The sequence below is a fragment of the Lycorma delicatula genome, chromosome 2, assembly GCF_047948215.1.
Source record: "Lycorma delicatula isolate Av1 chromosome 2, ASM4794821v1, whole genome shotgun sequence".
In the NCBI taxonomy this organism is placed as follows: Eukaryota; Metazoa; Arthropoda; class Insecta; order Hemiptera; family Fulgoridae; genus Lycorma; species Lycorma delicatula.
In genome coordinates, this window is record NC_134456.1 from 61,189,934 (window position 1) to 61,214,610 (window position 24,677).

Sequence of the window (24,677 nt, forward strand, 5' to 3'; positions counted from 1 at the left end):
TTATTTATCCAAATCTAATACATGTCTTTATTTACGATTGATCAGGTTAAAAACAGTTGAATTATAAATAATTGTTAACGTTTAAAAATAATATTCTAAACTGATATTAAAATAAATTCGAAAATATAATATTCTCGTTAATTGTTTACAAAAAAAAATTATTTAAATCTAAAAAGAGAAAGTCATTTTGATTATTAACTAATCTTCATCATCAGTAAGTAATTACTGAAAAGTTAGCATTAAAAAAATATTAACATTTAAATGTTAAGCGCCAAACGCTTAAAAGAAAAAAATGATTTGTGATAATATAATAACTAAATAATATTTACAACACAAAAATCTACAAAAGTTGTATAAATAAATTTAAATTAGGTATTGGTTCCCAACCCTTAGTTAACATAGTAATGTAAATTTCCCAAATATCTAGTTCCTGTTAATATGCACCTTTCTTTAAAAGATCTTCCTGTAAGTTTTAATAAAGTAATAAATAATAACTGGATAGCTGGGGAAATTATTAACAATGATGGAAAAAATTCATTGTTGAATAACGATTGGGCATTATTGTCTAGCAGTCCTTTAGAATTTTAATTATTTTAAATCTTTTGTGGAAGCTTTGTATCGTAAGAATATAAAACATTTATCCCTTCTCTTAAATTTATATTTAAAAAATCCCTTTCGGCACGCCGCAAGGCGGAGGTAGATTTCATCGGTGCTAAGTAGGGGATAAAAAAGATTTCCACCTTAAAGTTAAGAAAAACTTCAAATTTACTCAATACAACAATGGTTGCATGTGGAAAAAGTTTCACATACTTAGCATACGACCCGTATGGGGCATAAGCCCCATATTCTTACAATTCTAGCAACGTTTTGGTTATCCTCTGCCGTAAGGGATGTCATATCAAAAATTATTTCAGACAAAAGTTTTAGGTAATGTTTAGAGAACTAACAGCCACTTTAAACAGTTTCGATACTGTGCCTATTAAGGGTTGCATGATTTTTTGTCTTCGAAACTCCACTTTTTTCACCCCCTGCCAATGATTAGTGATATCAAAAAACTTTACTTACATGAGTTTTAGGCCCTTATCCAAAGAATAGTATAAACTTTAAACGAATATGAAAGTTATAGTGATATTTTGTTTATTTCGAAAAAGCTCCCCCATTTCCATCCCCATGGTCCGATTTTTTCCCATTAACGAAGTGGACCGAGATTTTGGATCTTTATATTTTGTGTATCAATTTGAAAGTGATTGGCGCAAAATTACGGCAGCTATTGTGTCCACAATAAAGTGAAATATATATATATATATAAACTTCACAACTGACGGTGGTTTTGGGGTCTGAGGGATATGAAACGTGAAGATATGTCGAAAGTTTCCATAAGTAATCGAATCATGGTACCCATTACAGTAGGTAGCTTTCTATGAAATCTACTTAAAAAGGGATATTTCTTTGGCTTGTTAGAAGGTTTATGCAAGTAAATAGTTTTTCTTGAGAAAAATGTTTTGTGTTATCCAATCCTAAAGAAGGAGGAGTAAGAGTAGAACCTATTATTCGTATATTAGATCATACTGGGCAACCTGAATTGGAAGTTTGAATGATTTTTGATTGTTTTAAACCTAATCTTCCCCTTCCGACTGAAATCGTCCCAGTTTCAAATAAACCTTTAATACGGCACAGTTTTTAACTAACAACAATTTTTATCTTATAAACACAGGTATACTTATTTTGGAATAATATTTTGAAAATTTGCTTTTTAGTTATTATTTTTCATTATTTTATCATTGTTAATTTTTTCTTTTATTTATATTAACTGATTGATTTATTTTACGCTAATTCCTCAGTAGATAATTGTCTAATAATCAAAACGTCCATCTACTGTTAGTTTTATATTAATTTTTGTTAGCAGTTTTTGAGCGTTTTCTGTTTTCGAAAATAATTCACAAAGTTTTTTTTCAACAGTTTTTAAACGGAATTTGAAGTTAAAATTATTACAAGATGAGCTGGATTTTTTTGTTATTGGGTATCAACATATATTGTATTCTATTAATTCAAATCAATCCTTTATTTTTCATGATTAATTTTTTAATATTAATTCGATGTAAAATTTACCCCGTTTTGTATTAATTAATGAAGTATGATTTTGTTTTATATTTCAAAAAAGAAAATTTCAGTGAACCCTTTACTGCTTATTATTCTAAATAACCGGTTCAATGATTTACTTTTTTCTATGTTAATCTAAAAGGTAGCAATTATTTATTGACATATTTTATAAAAGTAGCTATTCAACAAAGTAACTTTCCAACAAACCCTTTCATTTTATCATCTTTCGCATTATACTTATTATTACACTAATTTAAGAGGACAGTTTGAATTACACGAACTATCCCATTACTTGTTCTATCAATGCTTCTTATAAACTACTTTCATTCTGTCATCAGTAGCTGTAAGGGAGAGATTAAATAGTTAGTAATTATTTAATTAATTAATATTTTACGTGATTCAACATTAATCACACTAAACAAATTAACTGAATAATTCACTATTATTAATCTTTTTTTATTATTTAAAGTAAAAAAATTCACGCTGTACTTCAAGCAGTAACAAATTTATCCATGTCTAAAATAAAAAATGTTGATATTTGAGAAATAATTACGGCCTAATTTAATAAAATGTCCCATTTGCATCATGCGACTTCGTTTGAAATGAATGATTTTTGTAGTTTTACTATGGTAAAAAAATCTTGTTTGAATTAATCGAACACAGCAAACATCCGGTTTTCGTAGCATGGAAACTGTAATGTACTTCCTGTCCTTTCTAAATGTTTGTATTCCATAGATAATCTCGTGATGTTTTACTGCATTTTGTACTGTAGTAATGATGATATTTTTATTTAACTACATGTATTTTCTTTGTGCGTAAGTATTTGAATAATTAATAAAATAAGGTTTGGTTTTAAATTTAAAAAAACGGAATTTCAGAGAATTCTTTTTTGATTATTACATTATTCAACCGATGTAATATTTTAAAATTTAATTTTTCTGTTTTTAAAGAAAAATAAACTAATCGCATTTTAAGAGTTAGGAACTATTTTTATAAGAATAAATTACTAGAGGATTACTTATTGAAATATCTTATTTATTCTTGAAGGAAGTCTAAAGTAATTTTGTTCTTAACCCTTCAGTCTTAACACTAATTTAGCAAGAAAATTTCATAGTTGCACGTTTTAGCAAGAAAACAATATTGATATGTTATGATTGTGTAAAATAATCATACCTCCATTTTACAGAAGAGGTGGAAAATAGTATATATTGTGTAAAGTTTAACCTGGAATTAAATCAAATTCATAATCTTCATTTCATAGAAGAATACATTTTTTAATCTCTATAAGTTAAATATAACTCTTTCTATATCAGAGATTTTATATTTTTGTGGTTATACGAGGGTAAGTCAATTATTATCCCCAATGTAGTTATACATTTTATTGCAATACAAATAGGAAACTTACATGTATATAATTTTTCAACATTGTCCACTTGCATTTTAACGCACTTGGTCCATCGTTGTACAAGCTTCCTGATGCCTTTATATAAGAAGGTTTTCGGTTGAGCTGCCAGCCAGGAATGCACCGCTTCTTTCACTGTTTCGTCCGAGGTAAATCGACGATCCCTTAATGCCTCTTTGAGTGGACCAAACAAGTGGCAGTCAGAAGGGACAAGATCAGGACTATACGGAGGATGAGCCGGTACTTCAAAGTTGAGTTTCTGGAGCGTTTCAGCAGTTTGGGCAGCAGTATGTGGACGGGCATTGTCGTACAACACAACACCTTTCGACAGCAGTTCTCGGCGTTTGCTTCGAATTGCAGGTTTCAGCTTGGCAGTAAATATCTCACTGTTTATTGTCGTGCCCCTTTCCTCATAATGTTCCAGTACTGGGCCTTGTGAGTCCCAAAAAACCGTAAGCATCAGTTTTCCTGCGGATAGTTGGGTCTTGAACGTGTTTTGCAGAGCTAATTTGGATGTTTCCATTCCATACTCTGCCGTTTACTCTCCGGCTTGTAATCATGGATCCATATTTCGTCACCAGTGATGATTCTATCTAAGAAGATGTCCCTTTCGTTACCATAGCGATCCAAATGTTTCTGGCAGATGTCCAAACGCATTTGTTTATTTGTTAAGCGCAACTGTGTGAGTTGCGCTTGCACAGACTTTATGAAACCCAAGTCTGTTGTGGATGATTTCGTAGGCAGAACCGTGACTAATTTGCAGACGATGTGCCACTTCATCAATAAGTTACTAATCTGTCTAAGAAAACCATGTCACGTGCACGCGCAATGTTTTCCTCATTTGTGGCGGTAAATGGTCGTCCGGCTCCTTCGTTGTGCGACCATTTTTACATTTTTCAATCCATTCGTAGACAATCCGTTGCGGCAACACACTGTTCCCGTACTGTACCGAAAGTCTTCGATGAATTTCGGCCCCTGCTACACATTTCGACCACAAAAACGGATCACTAAACGTTGCTCTTCTTTGGTGTAAACAGAAAGCGGAGTAGCCATAGTTAACGGCAGGACAGCGATAATGGAACTAACCTAGCAGCATCAAACCTGCATAGACGTAACAATTAAACCACGCATGCATCTTCTACGCAACACGACAGTACTACCAACATAAACAAAAATATAACTAAATTGCGGATAATAATTGACTTATCCTCGTATGTTGCTGGAAACTCAATTTTTTCTAAATGAAATGGACTATCATGTTTCATTTATTGGTTCATGTCCTGAAGAATAAAACAGCAGTTAAAAAAATTACTTTTTTAACTGCTTAAATATGCTACAAATAAATGTTTAATATCTGTTTACTTATTAATAAAGAATACATTATAGCAAAAAAAATTCATTATAAATTTATAATATAAATCAATTTAACATTTTTTCATTAAATTAATATTGACACTTCTTATTTTTTGTGATGCAAAATAAAATCTATAATTTAAAAAATTAAGTTTGACTAAAACCTTATGAAATGGTGCAGAACATGGTTTGCATTGTATTGCTTTACGTACCATGCCGATAATCACTGATCTATATATAACTGGATAGGGGACCCACATGTTGGAGTTAGTAAAATTTGAAGCATAAACTGGCGCCACCAAATGAGTGTGGTAGAACTAAATAAAATGAAATAGCGCATGCGTAAAGGTAAGTGTAAGAGTAAGGATAAAACCACGTTTTAAATTGAAGCCGATGCAGTAGAAGTGTACTGATTTTGTATTTTGAATAAAGTGACCTATTTTTATTGCATTAAAAAAACAACTGATTGTGATTGTGAATACTTGTAAATTGAAAATAAATTTTTGAGTAAAAATCATGCGGAAGTGTGTGTTTTGTAAAGCAAAAGATACGAAATTGAAAGATGTATCTTACTTTAAGGAAGTACAAAATAAGATTTGAGGTTATAACACTGTAAGAAATGTAAAACTTGCGTAATTATTGTGAATTAATAAGTTGTTTTTCATAAATAATAAAAAAAACTATTGATTGAATATATACAGCAGTCGTAAAATTATTGTCTAATTCGGTTATCTGACTTGAGTAAAATAAAAATCCCTACCATCACGATTATAATCGCGCAAGCGTACAATGGTTTTATTTAGTTCCCAGCAGAGATCAGTGTCGTTAATGCATATTTTCTTTACTACTAATGGAACAATGCCTGCTTGAAATAAATATTATTGTTGGAAGTAACGCCTCTAGTATCTTCCATCAGAATATCATTAGCTTACCCTCCTACTTATTCCCCTTTCTCTAAAGCTGAAGAATTTGTGCTTTGGCTGGAGAAATTACCAATAATTTCCTCTGATTATTTCTTTATACACGCAAAATGTTTTTTAACTTTTTCTGACCTATTATTTTTGTAACACTTGAATATAGAATGAATGAATTTACAATTACCAGTCCAATAAAAATAAAATATTCTCAACCACCATCTTCTCTATTTTTAACTGTACTGTAAGTGGATCGTAAATTCTCTAAAATAATCAACTCCACCCGTGTATTTATTATAATTGGCCACTGCTTTTGTACATTTAATTCTTTAACTCAACTTCTGTAAGTCATCATGATCATGCATATTGGAAACTACATTTAATACTTTAAATCCCATGCCTGAGTACAACTTACGTCCTACATTTAATTCTATTACAACGGGCACGTGGGCTATCCTCGTGAATAGATTCATAAAATGAATCTTCATTTTGAACGGTTTTGCCTGATTTCAATGAATTTAGTGTCATCAACTGCTGTAGATAAGAAATCAACATCATCATTTGATGTCTTCTCTGGTTTTTTCTGAGTCTAATTGTAAAGCTCATCATATCTGACACTAATAAATATGCTAAATGTATAAGAGATATCCCTTACCGCGATCTGGTAGATATATTGGAAACTACATAATATTATTCAAGTTTTTCTTGCCGGCGAAAAGCTAGGTTGGGCCATTTCGGTCGTGGCATTGCGTATTGTGTGCTTGTGTTGATATTTTGTTAAGATATCAATCAACTAATATGTTTAGTTTTTAATAATGAAAGAATTACTGTGTTCTTTTATTCTTTTTAGTCAGTTAGTTTTCTAACATATTCGTATATTTAAAGCCGGTAAAGTTTGTTTACATTGTGTGGTTGACGTGCTATTATTTTTTTCTAATGCGAGTTGATTTTTCCAGGTGCGTCTGTTTTATTTTTTAATATTTATTATTTGCTTTCAATGAGTTTAGCGACATAACAACTGCTGTAGATAAGACATCAACATCACTTGATGTTTTTTCTGAGTCTAATTGTAAAGCTCATCATATCTGACACTAATAAATATGCTAAATGTATAAACTAAAGATAAACTAAAAATAAATAATAAATTGAAACCAAATAATGTTTGGAGTAATTGGGAGACAATTTTTGCATCGGATTCAAATTGTCATAACGTTTTTGCTAAGTACAACAAAATGCTGTCTTTTTTTTTGTTTTGGATTACTAACTACAAATTGCGATTATTCAAAGCATATAAGATTTATTAATTTATGGTTACAAAGAAGATAGTTATAATTTTTTTCAAAATAACCTAAAATGCCTAGGATTTCGGTACTGGAAATTACATTGACTTAGGATTTAGTGTTAACTGCATTCTTTCCTCTACCCTTTCATTTTATTGTGAAATTACACCAGTTGCAACAACGTTAACTTTATATCGTGTTTGATGGAGGAAAAACTTCCTGTCACTCCCTATATTAATCCAAAAATCACTTTTTGAATTAATATACATAATCGTTTTTTTTTGTTTTTTTTAAGAAATGTATACTTATTAAAAATCAGTTAAAGAAAAGTTGTAGCCTAAACATTAAATAGTATTGCTAAACCCTGACATAACATGTTCTCTCAATTTCATTCTTTAATCTCGTACATATCAAAACACAAAAAAATGTTAGTTACAGCACATTATAGTACCCAATTCTTGAGTTCTTGTTTTACCGGCATATTAGAAAAATATTCCAAGTCAGTTATACCCATTAATATTTTAGAATACCATTAAAAGTGTAAGTATCACAGGATTTTAGATCCCTCACAATGACATTACTTGGGGTATTGCATCAACATGGAATATAAAATTGGGAAAACCAATAAACCCACATAATTGGTAAAATATGAAATCCAACAATTCAAAGAATTCCATAAGTTCAACTTTTTTGAGATCAGTTTTACATTATTTTGCCTGTGAAACAAGTTTGATTCTTCAATAATTTTGTTTAAAAATCGTCTGAAAATTAAATAAAAAATCTTCATTGTAACCTCTGGACAGTTAAGAGTATAAAACCATTAAGACTCGTGTGTTGCAAAGTTTTGTTTTTGAAAAAGTAAATGAAAAATTTGCATTTGTAAATTCAATTACTAAATAATCTTTAAGATTTGAGTCACCCAGACTAAAATTCTGATCATACAAAATATCACAGGTTTATTATGCTTATATTTTTCTTTCGGCAGATACAAATGATAAAAACTATTCTTCAAAATATTTTCATCCATTTTATAAGTTGGATTAGCATTACTGTCATCTTCATTATTATCACTGAAGTTATTTTAAGTTGGATTTATCTCATATACTAAATTTAGAGAACTGTTGCTCAATACTAGTGAAACTATGGGTACATCTTGGTTACGATGATAATCTGCTCCAATGCATCATCTGCTTTACTATCTCCACATTCTCAATCATGTCATACATCATCATCAATAATGGGTAAAAGTCTTGACTTGTTCACCAGTTCAGTGACAGCTTATTTTTCTATGAAAACTAAATTGCATTTTATTAATTATTTAAATCACATTTACCATTAAAAACTATCGTCACACAAGAGAGAATATTATGCTGGTCACCATGGTGGAGTGGCAACGTCTCTGCCTTTCATCTAGAAGGCGCTAGGTTTGAATCCTGGTTTGGCGTGGCATTTTTCTCATGCTACAAAATTTATTTCTCATCCAACAATAAGTAATTGTAATTGGGCATAAAACTATATTTGCCAAAATGAATAAATAAATAAGTTTATTGCTTTAATCATTTTCAATAACAATTAACAGATTGAGTTGTTTTAAATATATGTCATTTTTAAACTTTTTCTTATTGTTTAATGACATGAAAAATACTCAAAAGCAATAAATTAAACAGGCTTTGTTTATAAATCGCTGATAATACTCCAGCAATATCCTACTTATGTAAAAGAAATGATTAAAAATTGATATTTATAATTAATTGTAAAAATGAGAACGTGCTATGAAATTAGAGCAGAAAGTGATATTATGAACAATGCTGATTTACCAATAGACAGCAAACACCTACACACTTGTATTATAGGCAGCACTGTTACAGATAATTCTAGCTAATTAACCTTTCAGTCGACATTTACTGATAACTAGTATGTTTTACTAACTGTCAGAAACATTCCAAAAATGTTTTTAGTAATTATACTAATTATTAAAAATATTTGTTGGTTCTAAATTAGAAATATTCTGCTTTTTGTAATTTTGTGTGTTAAGTTATCACTTGCTTCTACAATACCAATCTGCGAGTTTAGTGAAACTTTCCATAAGCTATATTCTCATCTTTAGGTACTTGCTGTCATCTCTTGTTTCTTTGTGGTAGAGGTTATATATTGTAGTTATGTAGTCAAGCTTTGATGTAAATAGATTTCAATAATTGTATTGATTCTTATCTTAAATATCACTGATCAGATATAGAAATTACACAAGTTAATGACATAAAATGAACAAAAAGAAACGAACAGGATTTTATCCTAATAGGCTTTTTTTTATTAAATAATATTTACAATGTCTCGCATGTTAATTTAAAATATATATACTCAGGTATGTTCAGCCTGAGTCTATGCAAGACTACATCTTATTCACATGTCACAAACAAAGGATGCATGTCCCAAATCCAGAAAGCTGCATGGGATATCAGGAGACTTCTGGGTATTTACATGAGAATAATAATAATTTACAATGTTTTCTTTTAAGCCATATTTTTAGTTACAGTCATAAAACCTTTCACAAACTTCTCCAAAACAGCCTTTCAAGTTGATTTTTAAGTAATTTTGAAAGTTTCTTCTCTAGCTTTGTTGATCATAGATTATTTTTAATTTCAGTTATATTACAAATGTGGAGGTTAACAATCATAATTAATCGGAGCTTTAAATATAGTGGTTTACTTATATTTCTATTTATGTTTTAATGTGACCTCTTTTGCCTCCATATTTTGGGTTACTTCAAAATTTAAATTTTGTTTTGCATAATTTATGGTCAAATAATATAAAATATACAAAGTGGGTCATAAATTAAGAAGAGTTAGTGCTTTGTTAATTCAAAATTTTTAAACGATATGGCAGTAAATTATAGTTGGAATGCTGATTCAGGTGAAGTTTTAAACATTGTGATTCAACATATTTTACTTTATGATTGAATTAAGAACAGTTTAAAATAAACTGTTATCATAAATAAAATAAAAAAATCAACAATAATTTCCAAGGTAAAAGCCTAATAGTATAAAACCTACCTACAGTTTTTCTATCTGCTGTTAAATATGATAAATAATCAACAGGAAATACTAAAATGGTGTAGTACATTTAAAAAGTACTGTGGTTGAAGATTCCATCAGAACTATAACTGATGGCCTGTATTTTATCTAATTGTCTAAAAACTAGACAAAGTATACGTACCTTTTTGAAGTTATTTTTTATTTTATGATAACAGTATTGTTTAATTTATATTTTTAATTAACATTTAAGTTAATTTTAACTTAAGATGTTTATTTTAACTTTAAACACATTTAACTTAAGATGTAACAATACTTTTACTATTTTGAAAAGATGATTGATATTTGTGTCTGAATGAAATGCTAGTGAAAAGACCTCAGTAATACACAAGTTGCCACTACCCATAAAACTGCACACAAGAACACATAATTAGAGCACTCTTTCATTGTCTCTGAAGCGTGCAACATCTATCTAAGAAAGTGTCTATAAAAGAAAGTGTATATCATTATAAAAGGCAGGTCTGTAGGTTTATCAAATCAATCCCTCTCACTTATATTCTCACCTCTTTAAGTCCATTTCATACTAGCTACATAAGCTGGCAAGTCTTTCTATTATCTCAAAAGTCAGTCCCTTTTTTTAAAGTATATGAAATACAGGGTGAGCAACATAAAACTGAACCCATAATGAAACCACTACCCAACACTATTTATGAAAGACTAGTGCGACTAGTGGATGTATATTTTACTATTGATTGTTGCTGCTGTTTGTCAGGTGGTTATGTGTCAGTGCAGTACATGTTTTGTTGCAAAGAAGTATTGTTTGTATAAAATGCCTTATTCAGTCCAGAAGAGATTAGCTGTAGTTGAGGCATATATTCATTCTGGATCGTTTGAAGAATCACATCAAGTATTCATATAAAAATTTTTGAATACCTGTATCCCAGCAAAGAGTAGCATACATGATTTAGTTAAAAAATGGCATACACCTGGTTCACTTTCAAATGCAAAACAAAGTAGGCAACTTTCCGTTATGACTCCACAAGCCACAAGCCATTGCCGATATTAAAAGGAGAATTACTGCCAATCCAAAAAAATTAGTATGCAAGTTACCCCAACAATCTGGTGTTAAATTCACATCTTGTTGTAAAATTATTCATGAATTAAAATTGAAACCATACCGTGTTACAGCTGTGCAACAACTGAAGGAGACAGATAAACCGAAATGACTTGATTATTTAAACTCGCTTCTCGAATACATTGTTAGTGGACAGATAGATCCAATGTATTTCATGTCAGGCGAGGCATGGTTTCATTTATCTGGTCATGTTAATTCGCAGAACACTAGATATTGGATGTTGAGGAATCCTCACAAGATATTCAAGCGTCCACTTAACGATGAGAAAATTGGTGTTTGGTGTTCTGTTTCCGGTAATCGTAAAGTGGGACTAATATTTTTTGACCAGACTGTCAATACACAAGTTTACCTCACAATTTCCAAAGAATTGTATGCGCAATTAATGATAATGAAGAATAATACAGCTTCATTCCAGAAGACGGAAGAAGATCTCACACATCAAACATTTGATGAATCACATTCATGCAGTTTTCACAATGAAGGAGCTGTCAGCAGAGGACGATGGCCTCCTTGTTCCCCAGAGTGCGATTTTTCCTTTGGGACCACTTAAAGGAGAGAGTTTATGCATTTAATCCTCACAATATTGATGAACTGAAGGTGAACATTTAACAAGAAATCAACGCAATTGACAACAACGTTTTGCATCAGACGACTCATAATACGATCAGTCAAGCATAAAAGTGCATTGATGCCCAGAGTGGTCATTTTGACATCTTTTGTAACAATAAGGTAAATGAATGTAACATTTAAATTACATTTTATGTTTTTCGTATTTAATTTAACCGTTTCATTCATAAAATTTCATTCCAACATAATCTACTGATTCTACAGTGTTTATGTTATAGGTTCGGTCTGATGTTGCTCACTCTGTATATAGCGAGCGGCATATAGCTGTGCACATTGCTTGCGAGAGAGATAGATTGATTGGACAGGTGGAACAGTTAGATACTCATTCCTTTATGAAAACATCTCATATAGCTTCGTGCTCTTACATAGTATGCAGTACATTGTCAGAGTAGTTAGGAAAGTTAATAGCACGGTAATCCAACCATCAGTCTATGTGCACAACAATACGCCACCCGCTCTAATAAGTTACTTTTCCCCAAAGAATGTCATAAACTTTGTATAGGTGATTTGGTCATGTTGCAGAAAGAAATAATTCCATTTAGGTAATTTATTAAGATATAAAATAAGCATAAAATTAATTTCTCAAATTTAGATCATGTTCAAATATCAAATCATCTGGTTATTTTGCATTCATTATTCAAGCAATAGCATAATGAAATTATTTTTCTACTTTTTATGAGATAAATTCTATTGATATATATCAATAAAGAATAAGAATGTTTACAATAACCTTAACATAATATTACGTCATGCCTATTTTAGAGATATCTGCGTTACGTGCACTAAAAAGTGGTAATTAGAGATTTGCCAGCACAAATCTCTAATTACAACTTTTTAAAAATATTAGGTATTGTAAAGAAAATATAATTATTTGATATATATTAAACATCAAATAACATTGTATATTAAACATTAAGCATAAATGTAACATTAAAAATAAAAAAATGTAAATTTTTAGTTTTAATGTACAATTAAAAATAAAAAATTAATTTAGTCATCAACTAAAATTAAAAATTAAAACTAAATTAGTTTTATTTAACAATCATGTACAATGTTAGTAAAGGCAGTAATATTAAAATGAGAAGAATGGACAGTTGAAATGAAACTGGAATAGTGCATTATACAACATAGGCTTTTAAAACCACATACAGTTTATTACTTTAATTTTAAAGCTTGATTTATATTTACAAAAGTCTATTAATGTGTTATCACTAACATAACAAAAAAATTTTTCAAGAAAACTACATCAACAAACAGTTTGTGATCTTAATCCAGCAAGGTTTTTCTAAAGAGAAAAAATGCTAAACATAAATTCTCAAATACACTGAATAAAAAATTAATAATGACAACAGAACTACTAACTAAATAATAATTTTAAACCTCAGGCATAATCAGGAAGAGTAATCATAAACATTGCAATATTAAAAAGTAAATTAATTCAACTAAGTATTAAACAACTAAACCTGTTGTGACTTGTCACACGCTTACTTTTGCATAGCATAATCATTTTAACTATAACATGTGTTACTGTGGACAGATTAAGGATTATTACTGGTTTTCAGCAAAGAGTGTTGATTACATTATTAATCATAACCTAGTTTTCAATATCATTGTAATTTCATGTTCATTCTATTATGAAAACTCGCCACACTAAAACCTCAATAATGTTTATGAAAGTTTAAGAAAAGCTTTTAAACATAGTTTAAAGTAAACATTTTTTAATAATCTTGTGAATTATTTTATACATTATATGGACTTATACATTTGTTTAACCTCCATGAAGGTGAAGATTTTTTAAATAACTTTGTTACTTTTTTATAATAATTTTTTTTTTATTTTAAATTAATTTTTAATACTTAAGTCTTACTGTTAAAATTGCAGCAGCAAACTTTTATATGTAAATCTTGCATCAGTTTAACTTAAATGCAATTTATTAATGTATTAGTTTCATTGAACATCCACTTAGATTTATGTCTTTAACACTATATTGTAAATAAATTAATGAGTTAGGTATGCTTTTTAATTATTTTATAAAATAAATTTTGTTTAAATATATGTTTTCTGAATGATAACTGCAGTATAGAGAATAGAAATAGAGAAAGAGTTAAGAGTTATACATGAAGGAAACAATTGAGGATTAAGAATAATACTTAAAGAAAAAAGATTAGCACAAAACATTAAGGAAGGGAGAATTAGTCAAATACCAGCTTAAAAAACAATGAATGAATTTTATATACAAATTTCATAGTTTTGGGTAGTAAAACATCTATATAATAGTAGTTGAAACATGGTTTTAGAATTACGTGCAAACCAGGAATTTGATAAATACATTGTTTTAAAGCTTGTACTTTTTATATAATTATTTATGTAAAATGATCTACATAAAATAACCTAGAAACTTTATTAATAAAGGAAAATGATCAGGTCTTCTTCAAAACTATATATTTTTTGAGTACGCCAGCAAATATTCATATTCTTAATGAAAGTAGTTTAGAAATTACTACATTCTTAAAGAAAGCAATTTTTCCTATTTCAAACAAATTTCTGAAAGAAATCCTTCTGCACAAGAAATATCTCCTGTAATGAAACAAAAAATTAATAATAGGTTTTTGGTGTTACAGTTTGGAGGAGTGAACTCACTAAGTACAGTGAAATTCAAATAATTCATATGCTGAGATGCAGCATAAAAAAGGTTAAATCAGTTTAAGATGTACTAGTAAATTTATAATTTACTATAATAAGTTTATATTAGACAAATAGTTTATTTAATAAATTGCAAAACAATCATTCTACTAGATTTAATAAAAGATTTATTTATACTATTTCAGGGAGATTACATCTGGATTGAGCCTGTATCAGGACGAGAGTTTGATGTTGCTATTGGAGCTCGAGTGGTCTCAGCTGAAGGAAAAAGAATCCTTGTGAAAGATGATGACGGCAAGGTATGAATTGCATTAATTGAACATAAGAAAAAAGAGATTATTACAGCATTAGCATGTAAACGTGCCTGTAGTCCTTGAATATGAATAAAAAATATACCAGCAATGTTGAATGATTAGCTGATTTGTCTAAATTGTGTTATGTATTATTTGTTACTCGTATTACTATTATAGTTATTATATATTATCATTATTTTTCCATTGAAGATATTGTCAAACTACTAATTTCTAATGCAAATTAGGGCTACATTTTATGTACTCATTAACAAACTTATCATTTTGTTAATGTATTTTGCATAAAAACAATACATCAGTTGCTTCATGGTGTGATTACTATTTAAAACTAAATATGTTATTTTATCTTTTTTACGTGATAAATAATTTTAACTTTTTTTAGTAAGATTAATTTTATATAAAATGAATAATTGTTTTATGTCAGACTGAAACAAAATTTTTATGTTAATAAAATAATTTTTATCAACATGAAAGGATTTGCACACAAGTAGCTTTAATCAGTGACTAGTGCTGTTCCTATTGTTGCATTATGATCTCAGCTAGAGCAGTTGGTAACTATTTGCTTCTCTTTGTCAAATTGGAAGAACTTGAATTAACCAAAAAGTATTGTTATAATATAAAATTATATACACTAATGTATAACTGTTTTTGAATGGCTACCTATCCATTTAACAAGTTAGTTTTGTACAAATATATATCACCTCCATGTAAAAAATGACACTAGTTATTTCATTTAAAATCAAATGCAATGACACCTCACTGATGTGAACGATAATGCATTGCTAAAAACAATTTTATGTGAGCAAAAACCCACATCATCTAAAATTTGTTTTTTTATCAGAATTTTAATCTTTACTAAGATGGACCAGTAATTTGTGTTCTTAAATATACAATTTCAGTGTTTGATTTTATATATTTAAAAGTACTAAATGCAATTAAATACAAAAAGAAATTTAATAAAGAAATATGTTTTCATCTGATGTGGAATAAATATTTGCAATACAAAAAATAATATTACATATATTGATATACTACAGTCTTCACAAATATATGACTTGAAATTCAATGATTTGTAAAAACATTGATATATTTGTCTTACAAATGGCTGAAACAGATTTGGTATCAAGAGCTCCTTAATACTCAATATAACTTGGTTAATTGTAAATTAATTTTTCAAATGCAATTAATAAGTGGAGAAAAGTAAATGTATATAATGCACTCCCAATACTGCATTCTTATCCAGTCTTTCTGTGCTTCTTCTGTGTAAGATCAGTTCTTCTCTTTTTAAGATTTCCCATTTTATTAAAAATATGATAAAATAAACATATGCTTTTATCTATTTGACATATCTTTAATTCATCTTTGAAGTTACAAGTTGACTGTATATTTTCAAACAAGTAAAATGTCACACTACTGAAGCATGAATAGATGCTAGAGGTTAGTTTCACATATAATGCTTATTAAATTGATTCACATATTCAGTTAAAATTTCAGTAAAATGTTCTATATCTACTATTCCCCACATTACTCACTCTTAAGTAAAGTTTAATTCATTTTTTAGCCCTTGTTATCAGTAAATATGATATAACATTGAATATCTTTAAATTACATGTTACTTATAGGAAATTATATGGAATAGTTATATAAACAAAGAAAGGGCTCACATATAGTAAATTTTTTGTGGGGGTTTTCTTGACTATTGATACACATGTAAGTAGATGAGTTTTTTAAATGAATGTAAACTCTACTAGAAAAAATTCAAAACATTCAGTAAACAAACATTTCAGATAAGCATCCTCCTGAACATAATATCTCAGTAATATTTAATATACTTAACAAGAATTGATATATTGATTTTGGTTTTGTTGGCACTCTTTGTTTAATCCGTGTAATTCAACTGTCCCAGCATTAAGTTATTAGGAGAAGCAACTACTACCTTGTTCTGCATCTAAACTACATTACCAGTAGTTGTAATGTATTTTTTTTTAAATATCTTCCAATTACAAATAATTGTATTAACTTCATAAGTTTAAGTTTTTTCCAATAAAATATACTTTCAGTAGAGTTAGTTAAATAGATTTAAACATGAGTAGTATAAAAGTTGCCATTTTTTGTGACAATACTGCACTCTCACTTTCTGTTCTATGAACTGTATTTAATATTATATTTCTTTTTAATGGTCTTTTCTTTAACAGAATGTAAATAAAATTTATGATAGTTATTAATTTCTGTAAATATGAAATGAAAAAAAAAACATCTTAATTAACTATTGAGAAATAAAAATTAATGCGTAAAGAATACCAAATATTTTTATAAATTTTAGTGTTTTATAGTTATTTTTATGTAATATTTATTTACTTTTCTGGGAGTAGTTTCAAAGAAAAGGGTCAAAACATACAGATTTGTAAAAAAATAGCTAAAAGCCTATTACAGTATAGCATGGATACTAAAATTTAAAAAATTTGTTTAAACTATCTGAATCACTGTGTTTCAAATTTTTTTTGTAAAATTTTATAAAAATAAAATAATTTGAAATGATTTAATTTATATAAGAAAAAGTTTGTAAGTGGGGAGGCAGTTTTAATACAAAAATAACTTACTGAATGTAACATTTCATTTAATATTATACATACAATATTTATATTTTTTTTAATTATTATTTTCAATACATTTGATGAATACATTACAATAATAAATTTCATTCATAATTTTTGAAAAAACATTGTTAGTATAACACTTTCTATATGTTTCAATGATTTATAGTACATTATTCATGAAAAACAATTTTTTTTATTCTTGCGTAGAATTATATAATCGTATAGCATTGCAAAGTACTTTTAATTGCCAAAAGATATTTATCAGATATTGTGTGTATCTGAAACAATGATAGGATATATGCCTATGTGGTTTAAAACAAAACAAATTCAAGTGAAAGTTTATTAGACATCAAATTAAGATAGTATTACAAGTGCCAAAATTGTTTATTTCCCACTTGTAATACTGTACATAATTAAGGATATGATGTGGTATTAAATAATTATTAATTACATCTATATTACAGATATGAATAATATCTATGTTACATTGTAATGTATTACAAACTTTATTTAATGAAATGTACTAAGATTAGATAGAGTTCAAAAACTGTTTCAAATAATTTGGTAATTCTGTTATTGAATTCTAGATGAATTTCTTAAATCTGTTCATTAAACAAACCTGACATTTACTTTTTAATGGTCTTCATGTTACTTAAATAAATTCAAAAGACCTTGTTTGAAAACTATTTGTATAATAACATCTGGTAGAAGCTTTTCCCAAGATAGGTCATTTAACACAAATAAGTTGCAAGACATTAAAAAAAAATCATAGTATTTATTATTAAAAAAATGTAGATAATTAAATTGTAAACATTATTTGAATGTTGATTGTGATGATAACAAATGTACAAATTAGTATGTTATTTCCCTAAGTATAAAACTCTGATAGTTGAAGTGATTGGAACACAACATAAACAGTAAATTGCATTTAATCATAGACTTTTAATTCTAAAGTAAAACAGTAATGAAAACATTATCAGAGTAAAAATGGCACCAGTAAATAGAATAATTTATAAAATATATCATTTTTACTTCTAACATATATTTAATTGTTGTAATTCATATTTCTTATTTATCTGATGCCTCAGAATAACTACTTTATTATTAGCATTACAGTTATATTGTCATTGTATCTGATTCAACCATACTTGAACCCTACCAAGATATTCTGGAATGTGAATATAAGATCTAAATAACATGAGTTGAATCTATAAGTGGAATTGAACCTAGGTCTTTCAAAATCATAAAATATTGGATTGCCAAAAAATGTTTTTAAACAAAATGATATGCCCTGAATGTGTGTGTGTGTGTGTGCACGGGCGCACATGCATGTAGATAATTTTTCCATATTTTTCTGCCAACAATTGCAATTTATTAAATACTTTTATCATTTTTGCATACCATCTTAATATCATGAGTTAGCTCTCGATATGTAACTTAATTTTATTCTAAGCTGTCTCATATTTTGATGTCTTGTTAGAGGGTACTCAGTTCATATAAAAAGTAGATTTATCTAAGTTATGTTAATGGCTAATTTTCACACGTGTCATTTTTGATAAGTATATTCTAACCATAGATTTTTAACTGGTTCCTAACTTTAAATAAAATTAATAGACCCGTTAATTTATTTATAAAAATTTAACAAAGTTGATTGTTTTTAATTTTACTATTATTTATAACTAACCCTTCCACAGTTAAATTTATGAATTTTCAAAAAGTTCCACCAGATTGATAAATGTGTATTGATCCCATGTTATATAAGATAGCCTGCTCTTCTTTCATATATCTTACTACTTTATTGTATTTCTTTGTACAAAACTTTGTTTACCTCATTATAATAAATATTAATTCAAAAACTTATGCTAAAGGAAAAATGTTTTAAATAGTTCATTTTTTTTACTTTTATGTTTAAAATTGAGTTTAAAATTTTGCAGTCTAAGTATTTTTACTGTGAGCAACTACTATGAAACAGATTTCTACTGATTAAAAAAAAATTTTGACTCAGTCAGTCAATAGGTACAATTCAGCACTGTGAACATATGTTCTCAATGTTATATACTATTTTTCCGTAATATCTAAAACTTTTTCCGTAATATCACTAAAAACTTGAGCACCCTCTATCCTTTTTCTTTTCTACTTTTTACATACTTTTGGAATGTTAGATTGGTAGAAACTATCCAGTAATCAAAAATCTGTAATGATTGTATAAATTGATTTCTTTTAATTTTTGGTTACTAATTTTATTCTTTTAATTTTGAAAACTTTCTCCATTAACCAAATTGTTTCTTTTTTTACCATCTGTCATCAAAGTGATGTAACTTGAAAGTTGTATTATTTAACCAGTTCAATTAACGTTTACCCAAATTCGCTACAAGTTTCTTATTCAGTTTGTTTTACGTGTCTTCAGTTCATATACGAATAAAATATACTATTGCATATCGGTATGCCAAGCATTATCAAAATACAGGTGACACTCAGTCCTGTAAATGATACATTTACTTCTCAGGACTGGCTATTTAGTGAGTTCCCAAAGGAAGTAACTAATGCCTTTGGTACTTCAGATTCTTTATATTCATTATAACTCTAAGAAATAATTGCATATAGTGAAAAGCAACAGATTTGTGCTTTACAATTTATTGTTAGTCAGACTTTTTCATCTGTTTTTTTTTCTTCGATAAAGAAATTGAAAACTAATAAGGAAAGATTTCTTCCTTGTTTTGACCCTCTCTGCATTTCAAAGTGCCTTTGAAATGTAAAAAGTAGTGAAATGTAAAATCTTTTAAATTTCATTACTCAAAGTTAGCTGACTTGTAGAGATCTTTTTATATGTTTTTGTATAAAATTAAAGTTTGTTGTATTTTGCTGTGAGTACTTTTTTATCAATATTTCTCTTTTATATAAAATTAAAGCAAATAAGCTTACTATCTCAATTTATTTTTTTGTGAAGTAATCAAGCAGGAACAACACTAACATCACTTTTTAACAACTGCTATTCTTTAACTGTCATTATTTTCAGGATGTCCTGCTCTCTTTAGAAAAAAAGAACAATTTTCAAGAGACAAAATGAAAGTAAAAATTGAAACAACTTTTATAGGAATAAACTTTTTTATATGGTTATGTTGTGAGTAGAAGGTAAATAAGAACAGATATACTCAGGAATATCTGATAATTTCAGTTTAGGTGACTATAATGTAGATTGGGCTGGGGCATCTTATTACATTTATAAAATTCATCTATGTTAATAGACTAAAGTAATTGGGTTTAAGTATGTGTAATAAAATAAAAATAAAAATTAATAAATATAAAAAAATGTCTAAATTACGGTCTGAGTTAAGTAAAACTTTGATTTTTTTCTACCTGTAAAGAAAGTAAGCACAATATTATTATCATAAAAATTCTATCTGTGTGTGTGTGTGTATGTGTGCACGCACGCAAGTGTGTGTTTTAGATTGTATTTTTATTCTAAATAACTCAAAAATCATTGTACTGAAATTGGGAAAAGATCTCTGATGCAACTTTCGTAAAAGAAAACAATTACTTGGACAAGTTTTAAGAAATGAAAATAAAAATTTATTTTTTTCTTGTAATTTTCCAATTATGTGTTTTACATTAAAAAACTAATTATTTAATGTTATTAATGTTAAAAATTTAGTTTTCACATTTTTACTTAAGATATTCCTGTCAGTGTTAATATGATAAAAATATTTAATAATTAATCAAAGATAAATTATTGAGAGAAAAATATAGAAAAAATTATATCTATTTATTATTATGTATTTATTTTTGTGCATTTTCAGAGAGAAATTGTGGCTGTTTAGATTATTTACAGAAAAACATTTTAAGCAATAGGAACTTATAGTAATGCAATAAAAAAATATGCTACGCTTTTGTATACTAAGGTTCATTGTCCTTAAGAGGCTTCACTACCAGTAGAAATTTACTTTTCACATGTCATCTGTGATTTGAAAACAATACTATTTATACTTTGCATTATTTTCTCACATGAAATTACTGCTGTTAGTTTGTTGATTCATTTGTTGGGTTTGTCCAGATGTTAGGACAATCCCAACCAATGAATTTTGTATTATTAAATTTCTTATTTTTTATTATTAAAATAAGTTTTCTTATTAGAATTATTATTAAAATTATTAGAATAATTCTTTATTATTAAATTTCTCAACCACTCATTACAATTTGCATTACAGAAAAAAAAACTTTTTTGTAAACACATGTTTACAACATATGAAAGAAATATTTTTTATTAAATTATTCCTTTTTTCATTGTAACACTAATTTTTTCTTAATTTTTTTTTTTGTTTCTTTACTACAGTTTGGAAAAAAATTAGCTCTCTATGTGAAAAAGTGTTTTTATTGCTTAAGTGTATTATTGCTTAAATGTGGTTTGAGAATCCTGTATATCATTTAGAGAACTCTACATTCTGCTTTTATAATAATTAGAAAATTAGATGATGCATAACTTTTATTTTTCCTTGAATAATTAATTATTTAGAAATTTATCAGTTATATTTTTACTCTTAAGTCCAATGTAAAATGGGATTTAACATTGACTGATAACTTTTGTACAGAGAAGACAAATTAACATCATTAATGAAATGTCTTTTTACTTTTATTATTCTGTTTAATAAGCAAATAATAATAATATGAAAAAAAAATTAAGGAATACAGACTTAACCTTAGTGTAAATTTTTTTTAGGAAGTATGGCTCACACCGGAGCGGCGTATCAAGGCGATGCACGCTACATCGGTTCAAGGAGTGGAAGACATGATATCTTTGGGTGATCTTCATGAAGCAGGAATACTCCGTAACCTTTTAATTCGTTATAATGAAAATCTTATTTATGTACGTTAACATAAAGACGATTAAAAATTACATAATACTTTCACATAATTATCACTTTGTTCATCACAATTAATAATATGTAACTTTCATAGTTTATGCTTACAAAGAAACTTTATTACTGTCATAAATTAAAAGTAATAATTAAACATTTTTCATTTCCAATTAAATATTAAGATTATAGTTTTAATGTAGTATATAGTTGGAATGTATCATTCCAACTGTAATGTAATGATACATTCAAATGAAATTTTGGTATTGCAAAAAGAAATTTAAGTAATTCATCTATTTTCAGTATAATTTAATAATTAATGTATTTGTTTGTTTTTTTTTAAATAACGTAATTGCAAATATAAAAATATAATTACATAATTTTGTGTAAATCATTGTATATTTTTTTATATATAAAATGTAGTTCATTTTGAAATGAACATTTTTTTTATTATATTTAATTACAAAGCTATATTACAAAAAAATATTTTTATAATTCTATTTGCTTACATTACATTTTTTTAAACAAAGCATTTTTAATACTAAACCTAAAAAAATTGATAAAAACTAAGGGTTAACTTAAACTTTAAATTAAACAAAAACGTTAAACTGTACTGTAAACATCTGCATTACATATCTTGTAATCCATCATAAAATAAGAAAATCAATAATAAAGCACAAAGGATAGTAAATCTGCAATTCATCTTAGAATTGGGCATATTTAGTTTACACTGAATTGATGAATTGACCCCTAAGGACTCCATAAAACTGAAAATGGCATCAAAATTTCCATGACAAAATGTGCGTACATATGTATGTTGGTGTGTAAATCGCCTTATATCTCCATAACTATGTTACCAATTTTCGACAAACTTTGCTATAATATTTTTATAGTAGGGGTATTGTTGCTAATAAATTTTGAATTTAAAGGTCAAGGTGTGGGGCATACAAGGAGAAAATGAAATCAGCTCAAGGTTTTTTTTATAATTTTTTGAATATAATAAACAACTTTTATAAAAAAAAAATTTTCTAAATTTCACCCCCCCTTAAAATAGTTTTAATTTTGAAGAGTTATAGAAGGCAATACAATGGATGATTTTCATTGCAGTTTATTTATTTTTTAATATTTCTATGAACAATTATAAAAAAACCATCTTTTGTGTAAAACTTTCTTTGCTAAATTGCACTCCTACTGCAAAAAAATATTAATAATTTTGAAATGTAGAAGGCAGTACAGTGGGTCTTTTTCATGCAGTTTTTTCTATTAGCATCTTGTTGGATCCACAAATTTGTTCATCAAAGTAGGGTCTTAACCCAGCCACCCACCCCCCATTTACATATTCCACATCCTGCTTAGCGACCATCTGCTGTAGTCATCTGCTATGTTGTGACATCACAGGTCAGTGGTAGAATTAAATAAATGAATGATATTTAAAGTGGCCGCTAGTACTGCCACACCCGTGCAAATGAAATACGGTATGCACACGTGCTTTAGTTAGAATCATTGAATTAAATAAACAAAAATATATTGTATTTAAATAAAATTATAAATATTTTACATTAAGTTGTGTGCGTATGTTTGTGTAAGCCATGCATCAGAAAAAAGCCGTGTGACAGGAAAGTCCTACGACTGTGTTGTCAACTTTTTTTAAAAATCTGTTGGTTTTTAGCTTTTGCTAAAACATGCTCACTTAATAAGATGGCTTTAATAGACATATTCCTTATCATGGGCACATTTAATTTTTTCATGATTTTACAAATCTTCTCATAAATTTCTTATTGATAATAATTAAAAATTTACGTTAAAAACATATTTTCCTATGCTTTTAGGACCTTGATTGTTAAACCTTTGAGTTCCTGACAACTAGTTGTATATAGTGAGTAATTTTGACTTTTCTGACCAATTTTTTTTTTTGCACCATAATTACTTAATTATGCCACTATTATTGTATTACATATATTTTCTTTGACATGCATTTTGAATTCTGTTTTATGGTTTTTTTTTTCTTTATAATAATTAAACAGTTTATCCATATAGAATAAACCAACTGCATAATAAACATATAAGATATGTTTCTAGTAATAAAATTTGACTAATTTAAGTAAAGAGAAATGATCAATAGAGCTGTTACTTTGCATTTTCATGTTTGGTCCACAACCTACCTTGATTTAGCAATTTTTATATGAAAATTGATTTGAGGATAGCTTAATTCGTTGGAAATAGATCCTATTTGGAAATAGGTCAACAATTTAAATGTTATACATCGGCTCTGTTCAGCTTTTGATGAAAACCTCATAAATCAACGGATTTTCTGAGTATACTTCAGCTTTTGCAAAATCTAGTACTACTGGTATAGTATTTTGCAAAAAATTAAATTGATTAAAACAAATGAGAAGAATGTATTTATTGTGTTTCTTACCTTAAAATATATTAATA

General features: G+C 27.8%; 1 protein-coding gene across 2 annotated transcripts in view; it reads left to right on the forward strand.

The window, feature by feature from the left end:
* ck (unconventional myosin-VIIa ck) overlaps nt 1-24,677 on the forward strand; it is a 303,003-nt gene that overhangs the window by 183,645 nt on the left and 94,681 nt on the right. For both annotated transcript variants that reach the window (XM_075355398.1, XM_075355399.1), the window contains exons 3-4: nt 14,669-14,782; nt 22,106-22,252. In XM_075355398.1, coding sequence (XP_075211513.1) covers nt 14,669-14,782; nt 22,106-22,252 — 261 coding nt within the window. The remainder of the gene's footprint in view (nt 1-14,668; nt 14,783-22,105; nt 22,253-24,677) is intronic.